Source organism: Phocoena sinus, chromosome X, assembly GCF_008692025.1.
Source record: "Phocoena sinus isolate mPhoSin1 chromosome X, mPhoSin1.pri, whole genome shotgun sequence".
NCBI lineage: Eukaryota > Metazoa > Chordata > Mammalia > Artiodactyla > Phocoenidae > Phocoena > Phocoena sinus.
Window position 1 is genome coordinate 102,392,571 of NC_045784.1, and position 20,417 is coordinate 102,412,987.

Genomic DNA, 20,417 nt, shown 5'->3' on the forward strand with positions numbered 1-20,417 from the left:
TCACACCATATACAAAAATAGACACAAAATGTATTAAAGCCTAAATGTAAGACCTGAAACCATAAAATTCCTAGTAGAGAACATAGGCAGAACAGTCTTTGACATAAATTGTAGCAATATTTTTTTGGATCTGTCTCCAAAGGCAAAAGAAATAAAAGCAAATATAAACAAGCGGGACCTAATTAAACTTAAAATCTTTTGCAGAGCAAAGGAAACCATCAACTAAAGGAAAAGACGACCTATGGACTAGGAGAAAGTATTTGCAAATGATATGACCGACAAGTGATTAATATCCAAAATATACATAAACAACTCATACAATATCAAAAAAAAAAAACCAATAAAAAATGGGCAAAGACCTGAATAGACATTTTTCCAAAGAAGACATACAGATGGCTAACAGGAACATGAAAAGATGCTCAACATCGCCATTAGAGAAGTACAAATCAAAACAATGAGATATCACCTCACACCTGTCAAAATGACTATCAATCAGTCTACAAATATCAATTGCTGGTGAGAATGTGAAGAAAAGGGAATCCTTCTACACTGTTGGTGGGAATGTAAAGTGGTGCAGCCACAATCGAAAACAGTATGGAGGTTCCTCAGAAGACTAAAAATAGAACTACCATATGATTCAGCAACTCCACTCCTGAGTATATATCCAGAAAAAACGAAAACACTAATTCAAAAAGATACATGCACCCCAGTGTTCACAGCAGCATTATTTACAATGGTCAAAATATGAAAGCAACCCAAGTGTCCATCAACAGACAATTGGATTAAGAAGATGTGGTATATATATACAATGAAATATTGGATTAAGAAGATGTGGTATAGGGCTTTCCTGGTGGCGCAGTTGTTGAGAGTCCGCCTGCCGATGCAGGGGACACGGGTTCATGCCCCAGTCCGGGAAGATCCCACATGCCGCGGAGCGGATGGGCCCGTGAGCCATGGCCACTGAGCCTGCGCGTCCGGAGCCTGTGCTCCGCAATGGGAGAGGCCACAACAGTGAGAGGCCCACATACTGAAAAAAAAAAAAAAAAAAAAAAAAAAGAAGATGTGGTATATATATACAATGAAATATACAATGAAATATTACTCAGCCATAAGAAAAGAATGAAATTCTGACATTTGCAGCAACATGGATGGACCTAGAGATTAGTATCCTTAGTGCAATAAGTCAGAGAAAGACAAATACTTAAATGCAGAGTTAAAAAAGTAGTACAATGAATGTACATAGCAAAACGGAAACAGAAAAAGATAGAGAACAAACTACTGGTTACCAGTGGGGAGAGGGAATGGAGGACAGGCAAGTTGGAGTATGGGATTAAGAGATACAAACTATTATGTATAAACTACATAAGCGACAAGGGTATATTGTATAGCACAGAGAATTATAGCCATTGTCTTATAATTTTAATGGAGTATAATGTGTAAAAATAATGAATCACTATGCTGTACACCAAAACTAATATAATATTGTAAATCAACTATACTTCAATATAAACATAAGAAAATAAAGCTTCCAAGAAAAAAATATTCTTAAGACCTTGTGGTAGGGAAATACTTTTTCAACGAGATACGAAAAAGTTCTAAACATCAAGGAAAAGATAAATTTGACTAAATTAAGAAATTCTGTACATAAAAAGTCACCTATAAGAGTGCAAAAAGTGGGACTTCCCTGGTGGCACAGTGGTTAAGAATCCGCCTGCCAATGCAGGGGATACGGGTCCGAACTCTGGTCTGGGAAGATCCCACATGCCACAAAGCAACTAAGCCCATGCGCCACAACTACTGAGCCTGCACTCTAGAGCCCGAGAGCCACAAATACTGAGCCCATGTGCCACAACTTCTGCAGCCTGCATGCCTAGAGCCTGTGCTCCACAACAAAGAGATGCCACCGCAATGAGAGGCCTGCACACAGCAACAAAGAGTAGCCCGGCCCCTGCTCGCCACAGCTAGAGAAAGCCTGCGCACAGCAACGAAGACCCAATGCAGCCAAAAAATAAATTTATTTTTTAAAAAGTGTAAAAAGTCAAGCTACAGTGTATCATACAATTGTCTCTAGTCATATGCAGTTATTGAGTACATGAAATGTGACTAATCCAAATTCAGACGGGCTGGAGGTGTAAAATACAGTCTGGGTTTTGAAGACTTCATATAAAATGTAAAATCTCTAATAATTTTTATATTGATTTCATGTTGAAACAAAAATACTTTGGCTATGATGGCTGTGATGATTAACTTCATGTGTCAACTTGACCAGGTCACAGTGTACCCAGATATTTGGTCAAACACTATTTCAGGTGTTGCCTCTGAGGGTGTTTTTGGATGAGATTAATATTTAAATTGGTAGACTGAGTAAAGCAGATTGCCCTTCCTAATGTGGGTGGGCCTCATCCAATCATAGGCTTGAATAGAACAAAAAGGCTGACCCTCCCATGAGTGAGTGGGAATTTCCTCCTGCCTGACTGCTGTGGTGAGACATCAGTCTTTTTCTGCCTTTGAACTCCAACTGAAACAGCTCTTGTTTCTCCAGTCTGTTGGTTTTTTGGACTGGAACTATACCATTGGCTCTACTGACTGCAGATCATGGGACTTCTCAATGTTCATTACTGTGTGAGCCAGTTCCTTATGATAAACCTCTCCCTCTCTCCACACACAGACACACACACACTCACTACTTGTTCTATGTCTCTGGAGAACCTTAATAGATTGGGTTAAATAAAATATATTAAAATTATTTTCACTTATTTTTGACTTTTTAAAAATGGCTACTAGAAAATTTAAAATTACACGTGGCTCACATTATATTTCTATTGGCCACTGATGATCTAACATATATAAGGAACTTCTGTAAAAAAAGAAACAAATTTATATCCCCCAAGTGCTTTAGATATTGGAATTACCTGATACAGGATACAAAGTTACTAGTGTAAGAAAAATATTTAATTAAAAGAAAGAACCACAAAAATGAGCAAGCAACAGCAGATTATCAAAATGACTAGGCAAATTTATATAAGAAGCAAATAAGACTTTTAGAAATAAAAATATAAACTGTTGAAGTTAAAAGTCTGGTGAATGAATTAAAGAGAAGATTGGACTCTGAAGACAATTAGTTTATTAGAAAACAGTTCTAAAGAAATTACCAAGAATGCAGCCTTAGGGATGGAAAATATGACAGAGATAGAGGATAAAATAAGAAACTCTACATGTCTGACTTAGTTCCAAGAGGAGAAAAGAGACAGAATGGAGGAGAGGCAATATTTGAAAAACAAAATAATGGTTGAGGGCTTCCCTGGTGGCGCAGTGGTTAAGAATCTGCCTGCCAATGCAGGGGACACGGGTTTGATCCTTGGTCTGGGAAGATTCCACATGCTGTGGAGCAACTAAGCCCACGTGCCACAACTACTGAGCCTGTGCTCTAGAGCCCGCAAGCCACAACTACTGAGCCCATGTGCCACAACTACTGAAGCCCAAGCACCTAGAGCCCATGCTGCACAACAAGAGAAGCCACCACAGTGAGAAGCCTGCACACTGCAACGAAGAGTAGCCCCGGCTACCCGCAACTAGAGGAAGCCCACGCACAGCAACGAAGACCCAACACAGCCAAAACTAAAATAAATAATAAAAATAAATACATTAAAAAAAAAAGATGTTATGGAACCAGCTTTTAACTTGGAGGAAGGGACAAGAAAACAAAAAAAGAAAAAGAAAATAAAGTGGAGGGAGGGGACATGAGCCAAGGAAATGTAGCTCTAGAGGGAGTGTGGCCCTGCGAACACCTTGACTTCAGCCCAGTAAAGCTGATTTCTGACTTCTGGCCTCTAGAAATGTGAGAGAATTAATTTCTGTTGTTTTAAGCCACTACATTTGTGGTAATTTGTTACAGCAGCCACAGGAACCTAATGCACCTACTATGGCTAGAAACTTCCCTAAGTGTTTGAGATACATCAATGAACAAAACAAAGGTCTCTGCCCTAATGGAGCTTAAACTCTACACTAGCGGAGTAAACAGACAATATGCCGTAAGTATTGTTAACAAGTAAATTGTATAGTATGTAAAAGGTAACAAATGATATGTAAAAAAGGAAAAAGAGCAGGGTGAGTGTGGAATCGGTAGTGTGTGGTGGCGTTGGTGGGCAAGTTGAAATTTTAAATAGAATGGCTATGGTAAGCTTCACTGAGAAGGTGGTGTTTGAGCAGAGACTAATGTTTTAATTTGTGGTGTTCATTTTTAAAAGAGGACAAAACTAAAACACTGGACAACAACACTGTGTTAAGTTGGGGGAGAGGTGATCAGTATTAAAGTGTTTTAACATCTTTATATTAATTGGGAGGAAAATTTAGATATTTTTGACTTTGTTAAGCATATATGCTAACATATCAAGGGTAATCAGTAAAAGAAAAGAAATAGAATATATAACTTCCAAATAAGTAGTGGGGAAAATGGAATAAAAAAATAAACAAAACTCAATATATATTTTTTAAAGCTGAGAAAGGAGAAAAAGCAAAGAAAATTAGAAGAGATAAAGAGCAACCAGTAAGATGTTAGAAACAAATGCAAATGGATATAATCTTCCAGTTAAAGGACAGAAATTGTCTTCAACTACACCTCAATAAAAAAATAAATGTATATTATGAAAAAAATGACAGAAACTGTCAGATTAGGGGAAAGATGAGAAAATCCATCTAATATGGAAGAGACACACCTAAAATATAAGAAAAGGCTGTTAAGCAACGAAGAGATATACCAAGCAAATAGTAGACAAAAGTCAGGGTAGTTATGTTAAGACAAAATACTAAAACTGACTCAAGAAATAGAAAATCTGAAAAAAACTATTAAGAGATTGAATCAATAATCAAAAAACTCCCCATAAAAGCAAGCCCAGGACCAGATAGCTTCATGAATTCTAGTAAGTATTTAAAGAATTAACACCAATCCTTCTCAACTTAAATCTAGACTAGTTTCATACTGACTTTATGAAACTACTTGACTCTGAGGATTTGGATGAAACAATGTTTCTACTTGTGCTTGATTTTTCTAAAATAGAACATTTAAGAATAAATACTCACCTTGAGGATTCCTGGGAATCATCCGTTACCAGTTACCATACCTTCCCCTCCACATTCCTACAGCATTACTATCAAACCACCACAAAAATTAAAAGGAAACTTAAAAAATAACAAAACTGACAACTGTGAATTCATTAAAGAAATCATTAGGAAGAAGATGTTAAGTTCTGTGGTTTTATAATATTCTTACAATATTTGAATTTTAAAGATCTTCTCCAGAAACTTTTTTTAAATAAAAGTTTTATTGGAGAAAAATAGAACCACCACGTACACAGGGAAAAGAGCACAAAAATTCAACTGATACAGAACTGAAAGTCACAATTATCCAATGTTGTTTGCGATTACTTTTCAATTTCTTAAACAGCTCCCCTCAATTTGTTTAATAGTCTCACCAATTTTTTCAGCTGAAAGAGCATCAAGTTTTCAAAAAATTAAGAGCCTCAGGGAAGGGACCAGCTTTCAAGATAACAAAGGTAACACCAAGAGTCTCCTAATGGTACCAATTCTACCTAAAAATTCCTTAAGAGTAATTATTGAGTCTGGTGGAACAGTCTACGTATCTCACAGACCATCAGGGATGAGTTAGAACACTGACTTAGATGGTCCAGTATGGAGAGAGGGCAAAAAAATAGCTGCATTTCCTTGTCAGATAAGCTCAGTTAAGGAAACCAGGGAGGCTCTAAGAAAATACAGGCAGGGCTTCCCTGGTGGCGCAGTGGTTGAGAGTCCGCCTGCCGATGCAGGGGACACGGGTTCGTGCCCCGGTCTGGGAAGATCCCACATGCCGCAGAGCGGCTGGGCCCGTGAGCCATGGCCGCTGAGCCTGCGCGTCCGGAGCCTGTGCTCCGCAACGGGAGAGGCCACAACAGTGAGAGGCCCACGTACCGATAAAAGAAAAAGAAAATACAGGCAATGGCTGCTCAAAAATAGTTAGGAAGGCATTCTAAATACCACATACAGTGGACAACAGTGTGTAAGTTTGATGTAGTTATAAAGAAAACAGGCAACTTTAAAAAGAATAGCTGGTCACAGGTCTTTGAGAACTCAAGAAAACAATCAATAGCAAATACAAGAGCCAAAAGTCTCAGTTGAGGGTTAGGACCTAGGTATTCTTCTTAATGGTTCCAAATAGTCAAGGAAATATACTGCTGCAAAAAAGCATTAAAGCAGGCTTCCCTGGTGGCGCAGTGGTTGAGAGTCCGCCTGCCGATGCAGGGGACGCAGGTTCGTGCCCCGGTCCGGGAGGGTCCCACATGCAGCAGAGCGGCTGGGCCCATGGGCCATGGCCGCTGAGCCTGCGCGTCCGGAGCCTGCGCGTCCGGAGCCTGTGCTCCGTGACGGGAGAGGCCACGGCGGTGAAAAAGCATTAAAGCAGTCCTGATTTTTTTAAAAATCAAAACAAAATTTCTGCTTTTCCTCCAAGATCAATTCCCTTCAAAGCTTCAAGGAAAAACAAACAAGGAAGCAAAACAGAACCCCAAACCCAAAAACAAAAAACCACTGATGGTAAAAGAGAAGACTTTTACTCACATTATCAATTTGAAAAACAATACTTCTGCTATTTTCTATGTATGAACAATCCTAGGACATTCCCCTGAAAGGTAGGTGTCCAGTGGCTATGAGAACTCTTTATCTTCAAGCAATTTTGAAAGGAATAAGATCAGCATAATACAGAATTTGAAATTCCCAACTAGGGGGTGTATGGGGGAAATGAGGAAGGATCTAGGGCTTTAGGAAGTGAAAATAAGGATGAAAGGAAATGCTTATATGCCATCAAAAAGGAGAGTTGAGGTGCTTCCAAAAAAAAAACTTTGGTAAAGAAAATAGGAATGCTAAATCCCAGGAAGCCTGTAACAATCTACAATTGGTCCAAGTTAAAGACAAAACTGTCCAAACAACATTAAAGTCTAAAGGAAGTTGAAAACTAGTTTATGAATTTTTGCTCTTGTAAAAAGTTACACAACACGTGGGTTTTGGTCTCTTTTGCGATGTTCATATTATATTCATTTTTAATATGAAGAAAGAGCTGGATTTTTCTCTCCTACCATGTTCTTCTAGTACAACTGACCAGCAATTTTCTATTTCAGCTATTTTTATAAGTACCTGTTAATCAGCACAGTAAACTCAGGGCTGAACCATATACACACATCCCATGGGAACATTTTAGGATGTGTGTATACAAGACTATGTAAGCAACTGTCCCTCTGCTTGAAAACTTGTTTCCAAATAAAATTTTTAAAAACATCCCTTTCAGTGTAACAGAACATTACTTAGTAAAATATCAATAGCTATGACAACTTATTTTTCTCTTCAAGGGAAATCACAAAACAGGTGAACAACCAAGTCCAGGGTGGTTTTTCTATTTGATAAATACATCCAGAACTCTGTACAGTAAATAAAGTTTGCATGCAGTTTAAGTATCTTTAAATGACATTTTAAGCAAATAAACCTTTTGCTTCATAATTAATGATGTATAAGAACCCCCCTCCTCTTTTTTTTAATAGCCATAGGGACCTCTTCCCCAGTTCCAAATAGGAATCATGAAGACCAGGTACTTTCTTAAGAGTTTTCTGCACATCATACTAAATAACATGCAAAGAGTTCAACAACATTCTTCTTAAAGGTAAGTATTACTCTTTAAATGGGCATGTTAACCACTGAAAAGTCACTCAACTATTTCCATTACACTGCTTCATTTGGTCATTGGTAGTATAAAAGAAGTCAAATAATAACAGGTTAGTTTATCCACTGGTTACTGTTTATGACACCAAATGCTCCAAGGCCAACATTTTATGCAATATAATTGTACTGGTTTGGATTTTCTTTATCTCTTTCCATGTAGTCCCGGTCAATTAAGGATTCTATTCTCTTCTTAAGATCAGCAGGCTGTAAGAGAAGGCAAATTTTCAGTGCAAAGCTCATAATCACTAGCTCAAGCCCATTTACCAATACCCCATGAAAAAAAAAAAAGAACAGTTTTGGCTCATTGAGTTAATGTATTTAATCTCCTTAATATTTTTTAATTTTAATTTTTAAAATCTTAATATTTTTTAATTAAAAATTTTTAAATCTCCTTGATTTTTTAAAGAGGAAAGTATAATGAAAATAAACCAGGTTAAAAGATGTTTTTACACTATACATACATTGTCACATCTTATATTATTTATTTATCTGTTTATCTATTTATCTACCTATGTATCTATCTATATCTATCTATCTATCTGGCTGTGCTGGGTCTTAGTTGCGGCAGCATGAGGAGTCTTTGTTGCTGCGTGCAGGATCTTTAGTTGTGGCATGTGGAATCTAGTTCCGTCACCAGGGATCGAACCCAGGCCCCCTGCACTGGGAGTGCGGAGTCTTAGCCACTGGACCACCAAGGAAGTCCCCTGTCAAACTGTTATACAATACTTTACTTTTCTATTTTAAAGAGGTCTTCTAAGAACCAGCTATTCTCTGCACGAATACAAAAGACTACCATAACTTCACAAAAGGAACACAGTATAGTTTAAGGAAACAGAATGCTATTTAGTTTTGCCAAGATAGTTTGAGAAAATAAGTAGACCCTAAATTTGGACAAAAGCTGGTTCTGAAAGTCAGGCTGCATATTTATAAATTAAATTAAAAATGTACTATGGAAATCACTATTTACAAGAATACTACAACAAATGGTTTGATAAGTGAAGTATCATCTAATTCAGATCTTCGTATTTCAGGTTTAAGGTTTAACTGTTACCTGCTATAAATGATTTGAATTTTTGAATCCTGTTTGTTGAAAAATCATTGAGAAAGATTATAGCTTGTTCTCATGATTGCATTCTTAGCTCTTGGGTAACAAAATTCCACTGTCTTTTGTATCTAGCCTATAACGACAATATAATCTTGCTTGCTAACAGTTTTTCAGATTGTGTAAAATGGGTACTTGATCAAGAAAGGTAAAAAGGGAAAGTAGTTTGATGGGGCAGCCAAAATTTCACCAAAGTTTGAATTCCAAGATTTGAAAATCAAAATGACTTTCTCTTAATTATGGTGAAAGACCTAGAATATCAGCACAATATTTATTACAGTGATCCTCTACCTTCCCTAGCTAGCTAGCATCAGTGATCTCTCCGGCTAGAGGTGAAATGATTGTTAAGGCAGAACATGAGGGTGAGAGTGTGGTAATGAGGAGGCAGTATTAGGTTTGGAGGAGAGAGAAAGCCTACCTTATTAGCAGTGACAGCTAATGAGCACTTATGTGCCAGGCCCAGTGCTAAGTTTTACATATATTATCTCATTTAAGCTTCACAATAATCCTACGAGATAAGTACTATTATCATCTCCATTTTACAAAAGAGGAAACAAGCTCAAGAGGTGAAATGACTTACCTAGGGCCAAAGCTCATGAGAACCCTAACAGCCAAGAGTCTATCCAAACTTTACGAAGTATTTATCATCATAAGAGTTTGGGAATCTTCTAAAACATGAGATACAGTCCAGTACAACACGACATTGTCTAAGGCGCTTTATTACTGGGCATTTATAATGGAACATGTCCATTTGTTTGCCAGAACTACCCCTAAGCTTTAAAAAAGATGCCTAATGATTACTAGTTATCTGTATAGTTTTTAATGGACACTTACACAAACTAAATAGATTTAACTTAATTAAAATAACCAAATCTGTCAAATAGCTAGGTATTTCAAGGAGAAAAGGGAAACAAAACTAACAAAGAGGGCTTCCCTGGTGGCGCAGTGGTTGGGAGTCTGCCTGCCGATGCAGGGGACGCGGGTTCGTGCCCTGGTCCGGGAAGGTCCCACATGCCGCGGAGCGGCTAGGCCCGTGAGCCACGGCCGCTGAGCCTGTGCTCCGCAACGGGAGAGGCCACGACAGTGAGAGGCCCGCGTACCGCATTAAAAAAAAAAAAAAAAAAAAATTAAAAAAAAAAAAAAAAAAAAAAACTAACAAAGAAGCTCAAAAAATAAAGTGAATAAACTTGAAAATTTCAAAGACTCACTTAGCAGCTAAACTTTCAGGTATAGGAGCTTTTATAAATTGTTTTCCCCTTTTGTCACAGATGCCCACATATGCCAACAAAGGTTTTTCTGGAATCATATATATGAGCATAAGAAATGAAAACTTTTGTCCCTCCAAATGGTCTTGAGGTTTTATTCTATGTTTGTAAGACTTGTGTCTGAAAAATCTAATTTTTATATATAATAAACTCAATATTTTGTATATATAAGCAGCTCAATAATAAAATACAGAAGTACCTACCTTTACTGGAAATTTCAACTGGTTGTACACTTCTGAAACAAGGAGATTGTGGCTAAGTGTCTTTCTCATCTTCATAATTCGAACAATTGCAGCATCAATTTGATACTGTCTGTCTTGAAATACTCTTTCTGTGGTGCTTGCTTGTTCCTCAACCTAACAAAAAAGTTTTAAACTTAGGAACTGTACCTGAAGTGAAACTTGATTACTTATACAAATTGTACATTTTAGGGACATGACACAGTTAATGCTTTAAATATGCTGAACTATCAAAAGAAACCTTATAAATACTGACAAGGACAGAAAAAACCCTACAAACATAACTCCTATCTGGCCTAATGTCCTGTATCAATGAAGTAACACCAATATTAGTTAATAGAAAAATACCATCTTTGAGCTGCTTTTCTAGAAAGAGACAGCTGATGCAGAATTTATCATTTTCTTTTACTCTCTTCTCAAAATCTTAATGTGTCACAAGAGGTTATTGACCAGATTTCTGTACGACATTAGCTTATCTGTAAAAGTGACTGATTCTGACATCTGACTCAAAGTATGATACTAACCAGCTAAGCTAACCAGTCGTCAAACTTTTTTTTTAACATTTTATTTTATTGTATTTTATTTTTTGGCTGCCTTGGATTTTCGTTGCTGTGCAGGCTTTCTGTAGTTGTGGCGAGCGGGGGCTGCTCTTCGTTGTGGTGTGTGGGCTTCTCATTGCAGTGGCTTCTCTTGCTGCAGAGCATGGGCTCTAGGAGCGCAGGCTTCAGTAGTTGCGGCTCGCGGGCTCTAGAGCACAGGCTCAGTAGTTATGGTGCGCAGGCTTAGTTGCTCCGCGGCATGTGGGATCTTCCCGGACCAGGAATCGAACCCATGTCCCCTGCATTGGCAAGCGGATTCTTAACCACTGTGCCACCAGGGAAGTCCCAAATTATTTTTCATTAATTTTTATTTTGTAATATATAACTCAGAAATGCACAGTTAAAAAAAAGTCAGTTAACCAATTTTAATGCTAAAGCAAGAATGTTCCTCTTTAGCACCTAAATTAAGAGTAGTTTGGGCTTTTCTTTTTTGTTGCCTCATCACTCAGCATGCGGGATCTTTATTCCCCGATCGAACCTGTGCCCTCTGCAGTGGAAGTGCAGAGTCTTAACCACTGAATTGCCAGGGAAGTCCCTAGTTTGGGCTTTTTGCAGTTAGTTTCTTTCTGATACAGCACACTTTTTAAAATAACACAGTAATCTAAGGGAATATCACGCCTTTGATGTGAATGTTAACGAGACAGGAACTTGTTTGCGACCTTGACTTCTATCCTTATTATAAGACTTTTTCTCAAGTACTGCATTAAACCTTGTTGGAATTGAAACCAACTGGTTTCAGGAAAGGCTGCAGTTGTTGGTTTCCTTAATAAAAATCTCTTACAAATTCAAATGGTAAAAACAAACAAAATATTCACTGTTGATCAAAGAAACACTAACTAAACCTTCCAATTTTTCACCAAGCAAGCTGGAAAAGATTAAAAAAAGAAAATATAATCTTTAGTGCTGGCAAGGGCACAGTAAGACAGGCACTCACATTAGACAGTGTAAATTGGTCCAATCTTTCTAGAACACAAAATGGCAAAACGTATTCAGACTCTTAAAATGTTCACACTCCTTAACCCAAAAAATCTACTTCCATGGTAAATTCGTAAGGAAAGGATCAGAGAGATTAAGATTTAGGTACAGAGATGTATCTTGCTGTTTTATTTATAATACTAAGAAGTTATGAATTTAAGTGCCCAACAATGGACATTGGTTGAATAAATTATTATAGCTGTGTAAAAGAATATTGTGTGGCCATCTGCCATTTTATAAAGATGCTTAATGGCATGGAAAAATTCTAAAGACCTGGGGCTTCCCTGGTAGCACAGTGGTTAAGAATCTGCCTGCCGGGGGGGGGGAAAAAAAAAAAAAAAAAAAAAAAAAGAATCTGCCTGCCAATGCAGGGGACACAGGTTCGAGCCCTGGTCCGGGAAGATCCCATATGCCGTGGAGCAACTAAGCCCACGCGCCACAACTACTGAAGCTCGCGTGCCTAGAGCCTGTGCTCCGCAACAAGAGAAACCACCGCAATGAGAAGTCTGCACACCGCAACGAAGAGTAGCCCCCATTCACTGCAACTAGAGAATGCCTGCGAGCAGCAATGAAGATCCAATGCAGCCTAAAATAAATAAATACATTTTTAAAAATTCTGAAGTCTTAATTTAAACACACAAAAAGCAGGATATAAAACTATCAGGCCCAATTGTGTACACCCCCGCCCCCTCAAAACCTGCAAAATCAAATACTGAAGTACACTGAGCTAGATATAGGCATACATAATGTTAATGTTAGTGGTAGTATTCTAGGCTAAAACCTTCTTTATAAATCTTTATTATGAACATATATAATTCCAGTACATTAGAATGAGGAGAATGCAAAAGAAATACCGTTTCTTTCATCTGAATTTGATTGATCTTTATCCTGAAAAGTTTGTGCTTGAAATCATCATTACAAATGAACTTGTCACCATCTTCAATATCTTTACCCTTTGGATTTTTCGCCAGAACTCTAGCTTTGCCACAAGCCAATGACTGCAGTGTTCTTCTTAACTCCCCATCCTCTGAAGAAGAAAGAGTGGCTTAGTTATTTGTTACTAACTCATCAACACGCACGGTTACATTCAACCTCAATCTAGCTTCTACCCCACCCATCTATTAAAACTGTTTCCTTTTTTCCCCAAGATCATGAACAACTCCCTCTTTGTCCTATCCAATGGCTTTTTTCCTGGTCGTCCTCTAAAGGCTTCAGTTATCATTCCGAGTGAATAACCACCACATCTTCAGAAATGACATCTCATTTTCCCCAGTCCTACATTTAAAGGATACCTCCAGCTGGCTCTTTTACTATCATCAATTTTAGTATGTCCAACGTTTTATTCATCATCTTCCCCATAAAACTGTTTTCTTTCCAATTGTTAGTTATGAAGCTACCAACCTCCTCTGGTGAGAAACCCTGGAATCATCTTTTAACTCTTCCCTCTCCTGCATCCTCCACATATCTAGTAGTTGCTTCCTTAGAGATGCTTCGTCTCTCTTCTCATTGGCCTCATTCTAGTCTAAGCTCATTATCACTTTACGCCTGAATTACCCCATTAGCTTTTGGACTGGAATCTCTTCATCCTTCAAGCTGCCCTACTATCTACTGATTATAGGCAAGCTGCCCAAATAAGTCACTTCCAATATGTCACACACTTGAGATCCTACAATGTATGTTTCACTTGCTAGATCTGTAAGGCTCTCCATATCTTACCTATCTAACTTTGTATCTCACTACTCTATGCTGCAGTTAAACTTTTTATGACTCCTGTCCACACTGTGCTGATTCCTTCCTCCACGCCTTTTCTCATAGTATTTCCTCTTGCAAAATATGCCTTCTCCCTAACTTAAATCTGAAGGCCCAGCCCAAGTCCTACCTCCTTCATGAAGGCTTTCCCAACTGTGCCAGTCCACAGTTATCTCTTGCTTCACTGAACTCCTAACACACTCTATCAGCACCACAGATTGGTACTTATTTGTTGTGAAATTAAGTGTCATTTCTCCCTTTCCCCATGGTTGTAAGTGCTGAGGAGGGGGATTATCCCTTTATAGTCCCCCAGAGCTCTTAACCAAGTGGAGTGCGCATAGTGGACACCGAAAAATGCATGCTAATCAAACGATTCAACACAAACCTATTCCGGTAGCCTGCTTGATCTCTTCCAAACTGAACTCTTCTCCCTCATTAAACATTAGCAGCACCAGTGTTTGAAAAAGAGAGACCTGGAGTTCCTTTTTACCCTGTTGGAGAAACAACAGTGTTTAGCCATCATTTTTTTAAAAGCTGCATGAAAATTAATCAAATAACTAATCTCTTACTGGAAAAGCATTTTTCAATTAGTGGATTTAGAAACTCGGATTAACATTATCCAGAAAGGCCAGTATGTTCAGTGTAGGGTTTAGGTGTGATCCTACCTAAAACAGGAGGAAGGATTGGGTGACCTTTCTACAGGTCTTTTTTTAAGTCTTATAATTAAAACAACAAAGTAATGAAAATTAATAACTCGGTTTTATGTGTCATTACAGATATTTATCATGAGCAACAAGAAATCACTATTTCAATGCATTTTCAACTCTTCTGATTCAGATTAGTCATGAAAAGCTGTAGGATTTTTTGAAATTGATATAAGAACTGTTCCCCTTAACGCCCACTCTATTCTCTAGCTCCCAGCAACAAGAAAAGAAGTTTCCTGTCAAGAAGTGGCAGCGTGTGGGCTTCCCTGGTGGCGCAGTGGTTGAGAATCCGCCTGCCAATGCAGGAGACACGGGTTCGAGCCCTGATATGGGAAGATCCCACATGCCGTGGAGCAACTGGCCCCGTGTGCCACAACTACTGAGCCTGCGCTCTAGAGCCTGTGCTCCGCCACAAGAGAGGCCACGACAGTGAGAGGCCCGCGCACCGCGATGAAGAGTGGCCCCCGCTCGCCGCAACTATAGAGAGCCCTCGCACAGAAACGAAGAGCCAACACAGCCATAGATAAATAAATTAATAAATAAAATTTAAAAAAAGAAGTGGCAGTGTGAATTTTGCATCCACAGGTGGGGAAAGGGTGTGGGAGAAAAGGGTTATTGGTTTTGGTTTTGCAGCAGGGCCCAATCAACAGTGGAAAAGACCACATTCTTATAATATACACAGGGCTGTGACAAGCTATCACTATCTCATGCAGATATTCAGGACAAATTTATAAAACACCTTAAACCTTCAAATTAAGAGGGATGACCTCAATATCAAAGATGAAGGTGAAAACTAAGTTTGGGGAACATCCACTTACCTCTTTAAATTCTGCCTTTAGCACACAGTGTCCTAGGGTTGACTGCCACTGAAGTTTCCTGCCACTATGTTTGCCTAGGTAAAAGGTCTTGAAAATCTCCTGAAGTTTTACCATCTACAATAAATAAAACAAAACTTTATTTAAGCTCTGTATCCAATATCACGTTCACCACTTTTTATATTTATCTGGTGTAAAAATTTCTGGAAGTTTTAAAGACTATACAGAGCAGGTCCACTGATCACTTTGATGTAAGGTAATAACCACCAAATCTAATGGCATTAATCAGTCTTTACACTCTCTGATCTGTCTGCAACATTTTATCATCCCCTCTTTTGAAACATTCATCTCCAATGTCTTCTGTGTCTCTGCAACATGCTGGTTCCTTTATCTCACTATTGCTTCTTCATTGGATCCCCTCACAGGTACCTCTTCCTACCACCTACCAAATGTGAGCCTTTTTCAAAGTTCTGCCTTAGGCCTGTTCTTCCTGTTTCCACATTCTCCCTCTTAATGAGGGAGATCTGCTCCCTGGGCTTCCATGATTATCTCCATGGAGGACTCTCAGTATCTATCTCTCTAGCCTTAACCCTTTTCTAAGCTTCAGTCCTGGGTTAAGACATTTCCCCAGGAGTTAGGTGGGATTTACTCAAGCATCCATCACTCAGCAGTCCAACCCCCAGGTGATATACGGACAAGAGTTTTTGAGAGCTGGGCAGAGTGATGGGTACAATCTGGGGAACTGAAAGAAGAGTCAAGCAAATTGGCCCTGAACTCAGAAACTTGGCATCTTTAGCTATGCTCTAATGATATAAGTACAAGAGTAATATAAATAAAAGAGTAAAGTATTAAAAACAGTTGACATTTGGTGGTGGCGTGCTTACTGACAACAAACTTTTTAAAAAGTACATATTTTTCAATGATAAGCAAAATAGAAATGTCATGTATTTCTAAGCTTATAACTCAAGTCCTAAACAGCAACTCTTACCTCTGGTGGTAAATGAACTTCCATAGGCACATATGTTGGCCAATAACCCATCGTCAGGATATTCACAGTTAATTCAATATTCCCAGGTACATTCTGGTTCTGCATATACTACAATAAGATCAACACACACACTGAGATCTTAAAAAATAAAAGTGCATACATTTCATGCCGTAATAATGACCCATTTAAGAAGTTCCCCATTACAAAACTACATGTGAATACTGACGATCTTTAAAATAAAAGGCAACTACTAAAAGGACTATAAATGAAGCCTATATTAAGTGCACTAGAAAAGTACACTGGGTAACATTTTGCTACAATGGCACACAAAGATCACGTGACTCTGTTAGAGGCATTAACGACTTAAATAAATAATTTCTCACATATGACTGGGCTGTTATAGGATTTCTTCTCCATTCCTTTCCCCATACCACCTGCAGTCCCCATCTCTGGAGACCCCTATATGGCTTGGAAAACCCGGCAGCAACCCCCATTCCTCACCCCACCCGCCAGCCCAAGTCTCTGGTTTTTCACCTGCTCCACTGCCTGTTTGCAGGGGGTGACCTGAAATGGGGAAGGAAGAAGGGGAAAGGGCAAAGCAAATAAACCCTATTCTGTAGCTACTACAGGACCCATGATCCTACTGACCCTGATCTTTCTCGAGTCTTCCACTCTCATTTCCCACAGTAGCAATATAGTGGTAAAGAAGTCATTGTTAAAACCCTAGGAGAAAAAAAAAAAAAAAAAAAAAAAAAAAAAAAAACCCTAGGAGAGGAAAATCTACTTTGCTATCACTATTACCTATAATCTCAAAAATTTAAAACCAGCTTCTACCAACATCTGCAAAACTATGGATCTAGCTTTTCTTTCCCAATGTCCCTAAAGGCCTTATACAACCACTCTATCACTTCTCCTCCCTCCCCATCACCAGCTTTGAATATGCAACTCACCAACAGCGATTAGATGCTAGAAGCCCTGTTCTCACTAGCTACAGCTTCTCTTGCCCTTACTTCTGTTCAATACATTTTATTTCTATTTTTGTGTTATCTTGGGTGTATACTGAGAATAAATTTTGAAGTAGGTCAAATATACTTACATTTCATTCGTGATTTTTCTCCTCTACTGTGACTATCATCTAAGTTGCTATGAAGTATTTATAACAAATACATGTTTCTAGTTATCCTCTTCAGTACAAACCAAAGTAAGGAGATAACGAAATACATTTAAGTTGGAGGAATTAAGTAAGAGTTTAACTCACTTTTACCTGTTTGAACTGAATCATGATGTCTTTAGAAAGTTCCATGTCTTTAAACATTCCTTCAAGTTTGCTGGTGAAAGCAGCTCCACATTCTATTAAAGATGTTTGTACATTTACAGTATTTTAAAGTGGTAAAAACACAGAATTTAGAATTGAAAACATGAAATATAAAACTTACTTTAGCATGAAATACGATCTGTAACTATTCAAAAGAACAAAAAAATCCTTACCCCAAAGTGTATGCCCCACTAATTCAGAGTCAAATCTTTAATCCTGTAGTAACCTTATATACTACTTAGGCATAAGATAAATGGGAAACTTTTATACAAATAATAAAAGAACAGTGCTTTATTTTAAAAAAATCACAACAGCTCTGGATATGTAAATAGGTTGGAAACCTAATGAGCTTACTCAATTTACGTTTTTATCACACGAACATACAATGATTGACAAAAGAGGCAACTGACTGAAAGAGTAAAAACTAAGCTAACATTTTCTCTCAGAAATCAAAGAAGAAAAGGAACAGAAAGAATGACAAACATACCATGTTTAAGTTTGGACAGCATTGATTTTTCAGCATCCACAGATGCGCTCTTCCCAACTAACAGGCGCTTGGCTAAATCTTTCTTATAGAAGGCCTCAAAAACATCCTTGCCTATGTTAAATAATAAAACATAACTCTCATAATACTCCAATACAAGGTTTTGACAAAATTGACTCAAAGTGCTTAATAAATCGCACCATTACTCCAAGTTACTTAAATTTATAGATTTTATCCAAGTTTGCTAAATGCAAGAAACATTAGAAGTAGATTTTTGTGCCAAACCTTTCAAAAGTTCTTTGCTGTAAAGAATTAAGACTGAATTAACTTTTCTTTAGAAAAGCTTTAGTCAACTAGTAGCTTTAGCATCAATACTCTAGAGATTAAAATAAACAGCAAAATTCAAGGCTCTTAATAGTGGAAAAGTTAAAGCACAAGGCAATTAAGTAACATTCCTCAAGTACCCCAATAAATTAAATGCAAGGAATGTAACAGAATTTTAAATAGCTAACCCCCAAATAAATATACCTTCTAGGTTGGTTATACTCGCTAGTTTCTCTGTTGAGTGCTTTGTTTTAAAAGAAAAATATTAAAACAAAAATACATACCATAGATAAATCTAAATATAATCATAATCTTATCCAACATTTTCTCAAGTTCTTCATCTGTAGCTTCTTTGTTGCCTGCGCGAAGCTTTGAATCTACATACTTAGCTAAAATGGGGGGAAAGTTTGTTGTTTAGTGATCATGTATCCATGAGGTACTGGTCACTATAAATACCAAATAGGAGTATGATATACTGACTTTTTCAATGTTTCACATGTGTACATGCATTTTTAAAACAGTCTCCAAAGTCAGGGAGACCAAGTGACTTGTTCAATGTCACAGAGCTAAAAAATACAAGAGTCTCAACTCAAACCCAAGTCTTCTGGCTCCACATCTAATGTACTTTCTACCATACTGATGCTTACTAAAAATGGGATATGCAGGATATGGGTACCCCGGGGGCAGGGGGTGTATACAGCCCTGTGATGGGGTCATCAAAGCCATTGAAAGACATGGCACATCTTCTGGAGTATTCATTTTACACTGATGGTAGGCAATCTTAAACCCTTTTCTATTAAAACAAACCAGATACATTACAGAGTAGGAGGCAAATTTTGCAAAACTTTTAAGGGTAAGTAGTAAACCAACAAAATTTCATCCTTTTGGGACTTCCCTGGTGGGGCAGTGTTAAGAATACACCTGCCAATGCAGGGAACACGGGTTCGATCCCTGGTCCGGGAAGATCCCACACGCCACGGAGCCACTAAGCCCGTGTGCCACAACTACTGAGCCTGCACTCTAGAGCCCGTGAGCCACAACTACTGAGCCAACGTGCCACAACTACTGAAGCCCACGCGCCTAGAGCCCATGCTCCACGACAAGAGAAGCCACCACAATGAGAAGCCCGCGCACAACAACAAAGAGTAACCCCCGCTCGCCACAACTAGAGAAAGTCCACGCGCAGCAACGAAGACCCAACGTAGTCAAAAATTAAAAAAAAAAAAAAATTTCACCCTTTTGGTGAAGGACCTTCTCAGCTACCACCTCCTCGACATTAAGGGGTACCCAGGTGGGAAAAACTGAGAACTGAAGTATACCACACCTTTTACTCTAAATGGGCCCAGATTATTAGGTTTATTTTCATCCTGGACATTCTACCTTTCTCACTGGCAACTGTAATTTTGTGCTACCCTTTCCTGTAGCCCTATGTGTGGGCCTCAAGAAATGGCACCCTGCCTCGCCTCTAAATTGCAGGAGGCTTGTAAAACAGCTATCAAGCTTTTTATAAATAAAAGTAAGTAGGGTCTTGCAAAGAAAGACCATGTTTGACATGTGGGTTTTGAGATATTCTTTAGCATGAAGGACTTATTCCTTGCATCCAGCTTCTTAGAAACCACCAAGTATGCAACTCCAAATAAATTAGGTGTTAATATACAAAACCTTGTCAAAATTTCAGGTTAACTGGAATTTTATGAGTAAAAGAAGAACATTAAAGAACCGGGAAAAGGGACTAGAGAAATACCTATAAGTTCAGCAGGTTTGTTTGGTCTTTTGTTAATGAATGTTTCAAATGCTTCTTTCATGGCGTTGATAAATTTTTCATTCTTCAGGAAACAGATATCAATTATATGGTCAACCTTATCTTTAAAATCCAGCAATTCTTGAACCATGGTCTTATCCTTTTCGGGATTAATTACAATAGTGCTACCAAATGCCTAAAGAAACAAAAATGACTTTCTATTAGAATTTAATTATCTGCAATGAAAACAATCCCCAAATCATATTTTAAGTAGATACACATACTTTAAAATCTCAAAAAATTAAGATAAAGCTGGCTTTGAAGTCAAGAAAATAAAAAAAAATAAAGTTATAAAA

General features: G+C 38.1%; 1 protein-coding gene across 3 annotated transcripts in view; it reads right to left on the reverse strand.

The window, feature by feature from the left end:
• Positions 1-5,301: 5,301 nt before the first annotated feature.
• CUL4B (cullin 4B) overlaps positions 5,302-20,417 on the reverse strand; it is a 35,063-nt gene continuing 19,947 nt past the window's right edge. For 2 of the 3 annotated variants that reach the window (XM_032620429.1, XM_032620428.1), the window contains exons 12-21: positions 20,065-20,257; positions 18,605-18,709; positions 18,000-18,110; positions 17,462-17,547; positions 16,198-16,305; positions 15,213-15,326; positions 14,076-14,181; positions 12,796-12,968; positions 10,332-10,484; positions 5,302-7,965 (exon numbers count right to left, since the gene is read on the reverse strand). In XM_032620429.1, the coding sequence (XP_032476320.1) occupies positions 7,870-7,965; positions 10,332-10,484; positions 12,796-12,968; positions 14,076-14,181; positions 15,213-15,326; positions 16,198-16,305; positions 17,462-17,547; positions 18,000-18,110; positions 18,605-18,709; positions 20,065-20,257 (1,245 nt within the window). In that variant the 3' untranslated portion in view covers positions 5,302-7,869. Of the gene's footprint in view, positions 7,966-10,331; positions 10,485-12,795; positions 12,969-14,075; positions 14,182-15,212; positions 15,327-16,197; positions 16,306-17,455; positions 17,548-17,999; positions 18,111-18,604; positions 18,710-20,064; positions 20,258-20,417 lie in introns of all 3 variants that reach the window. The other variant, XM_032620427.1, reaches the window with a different exon arrangement.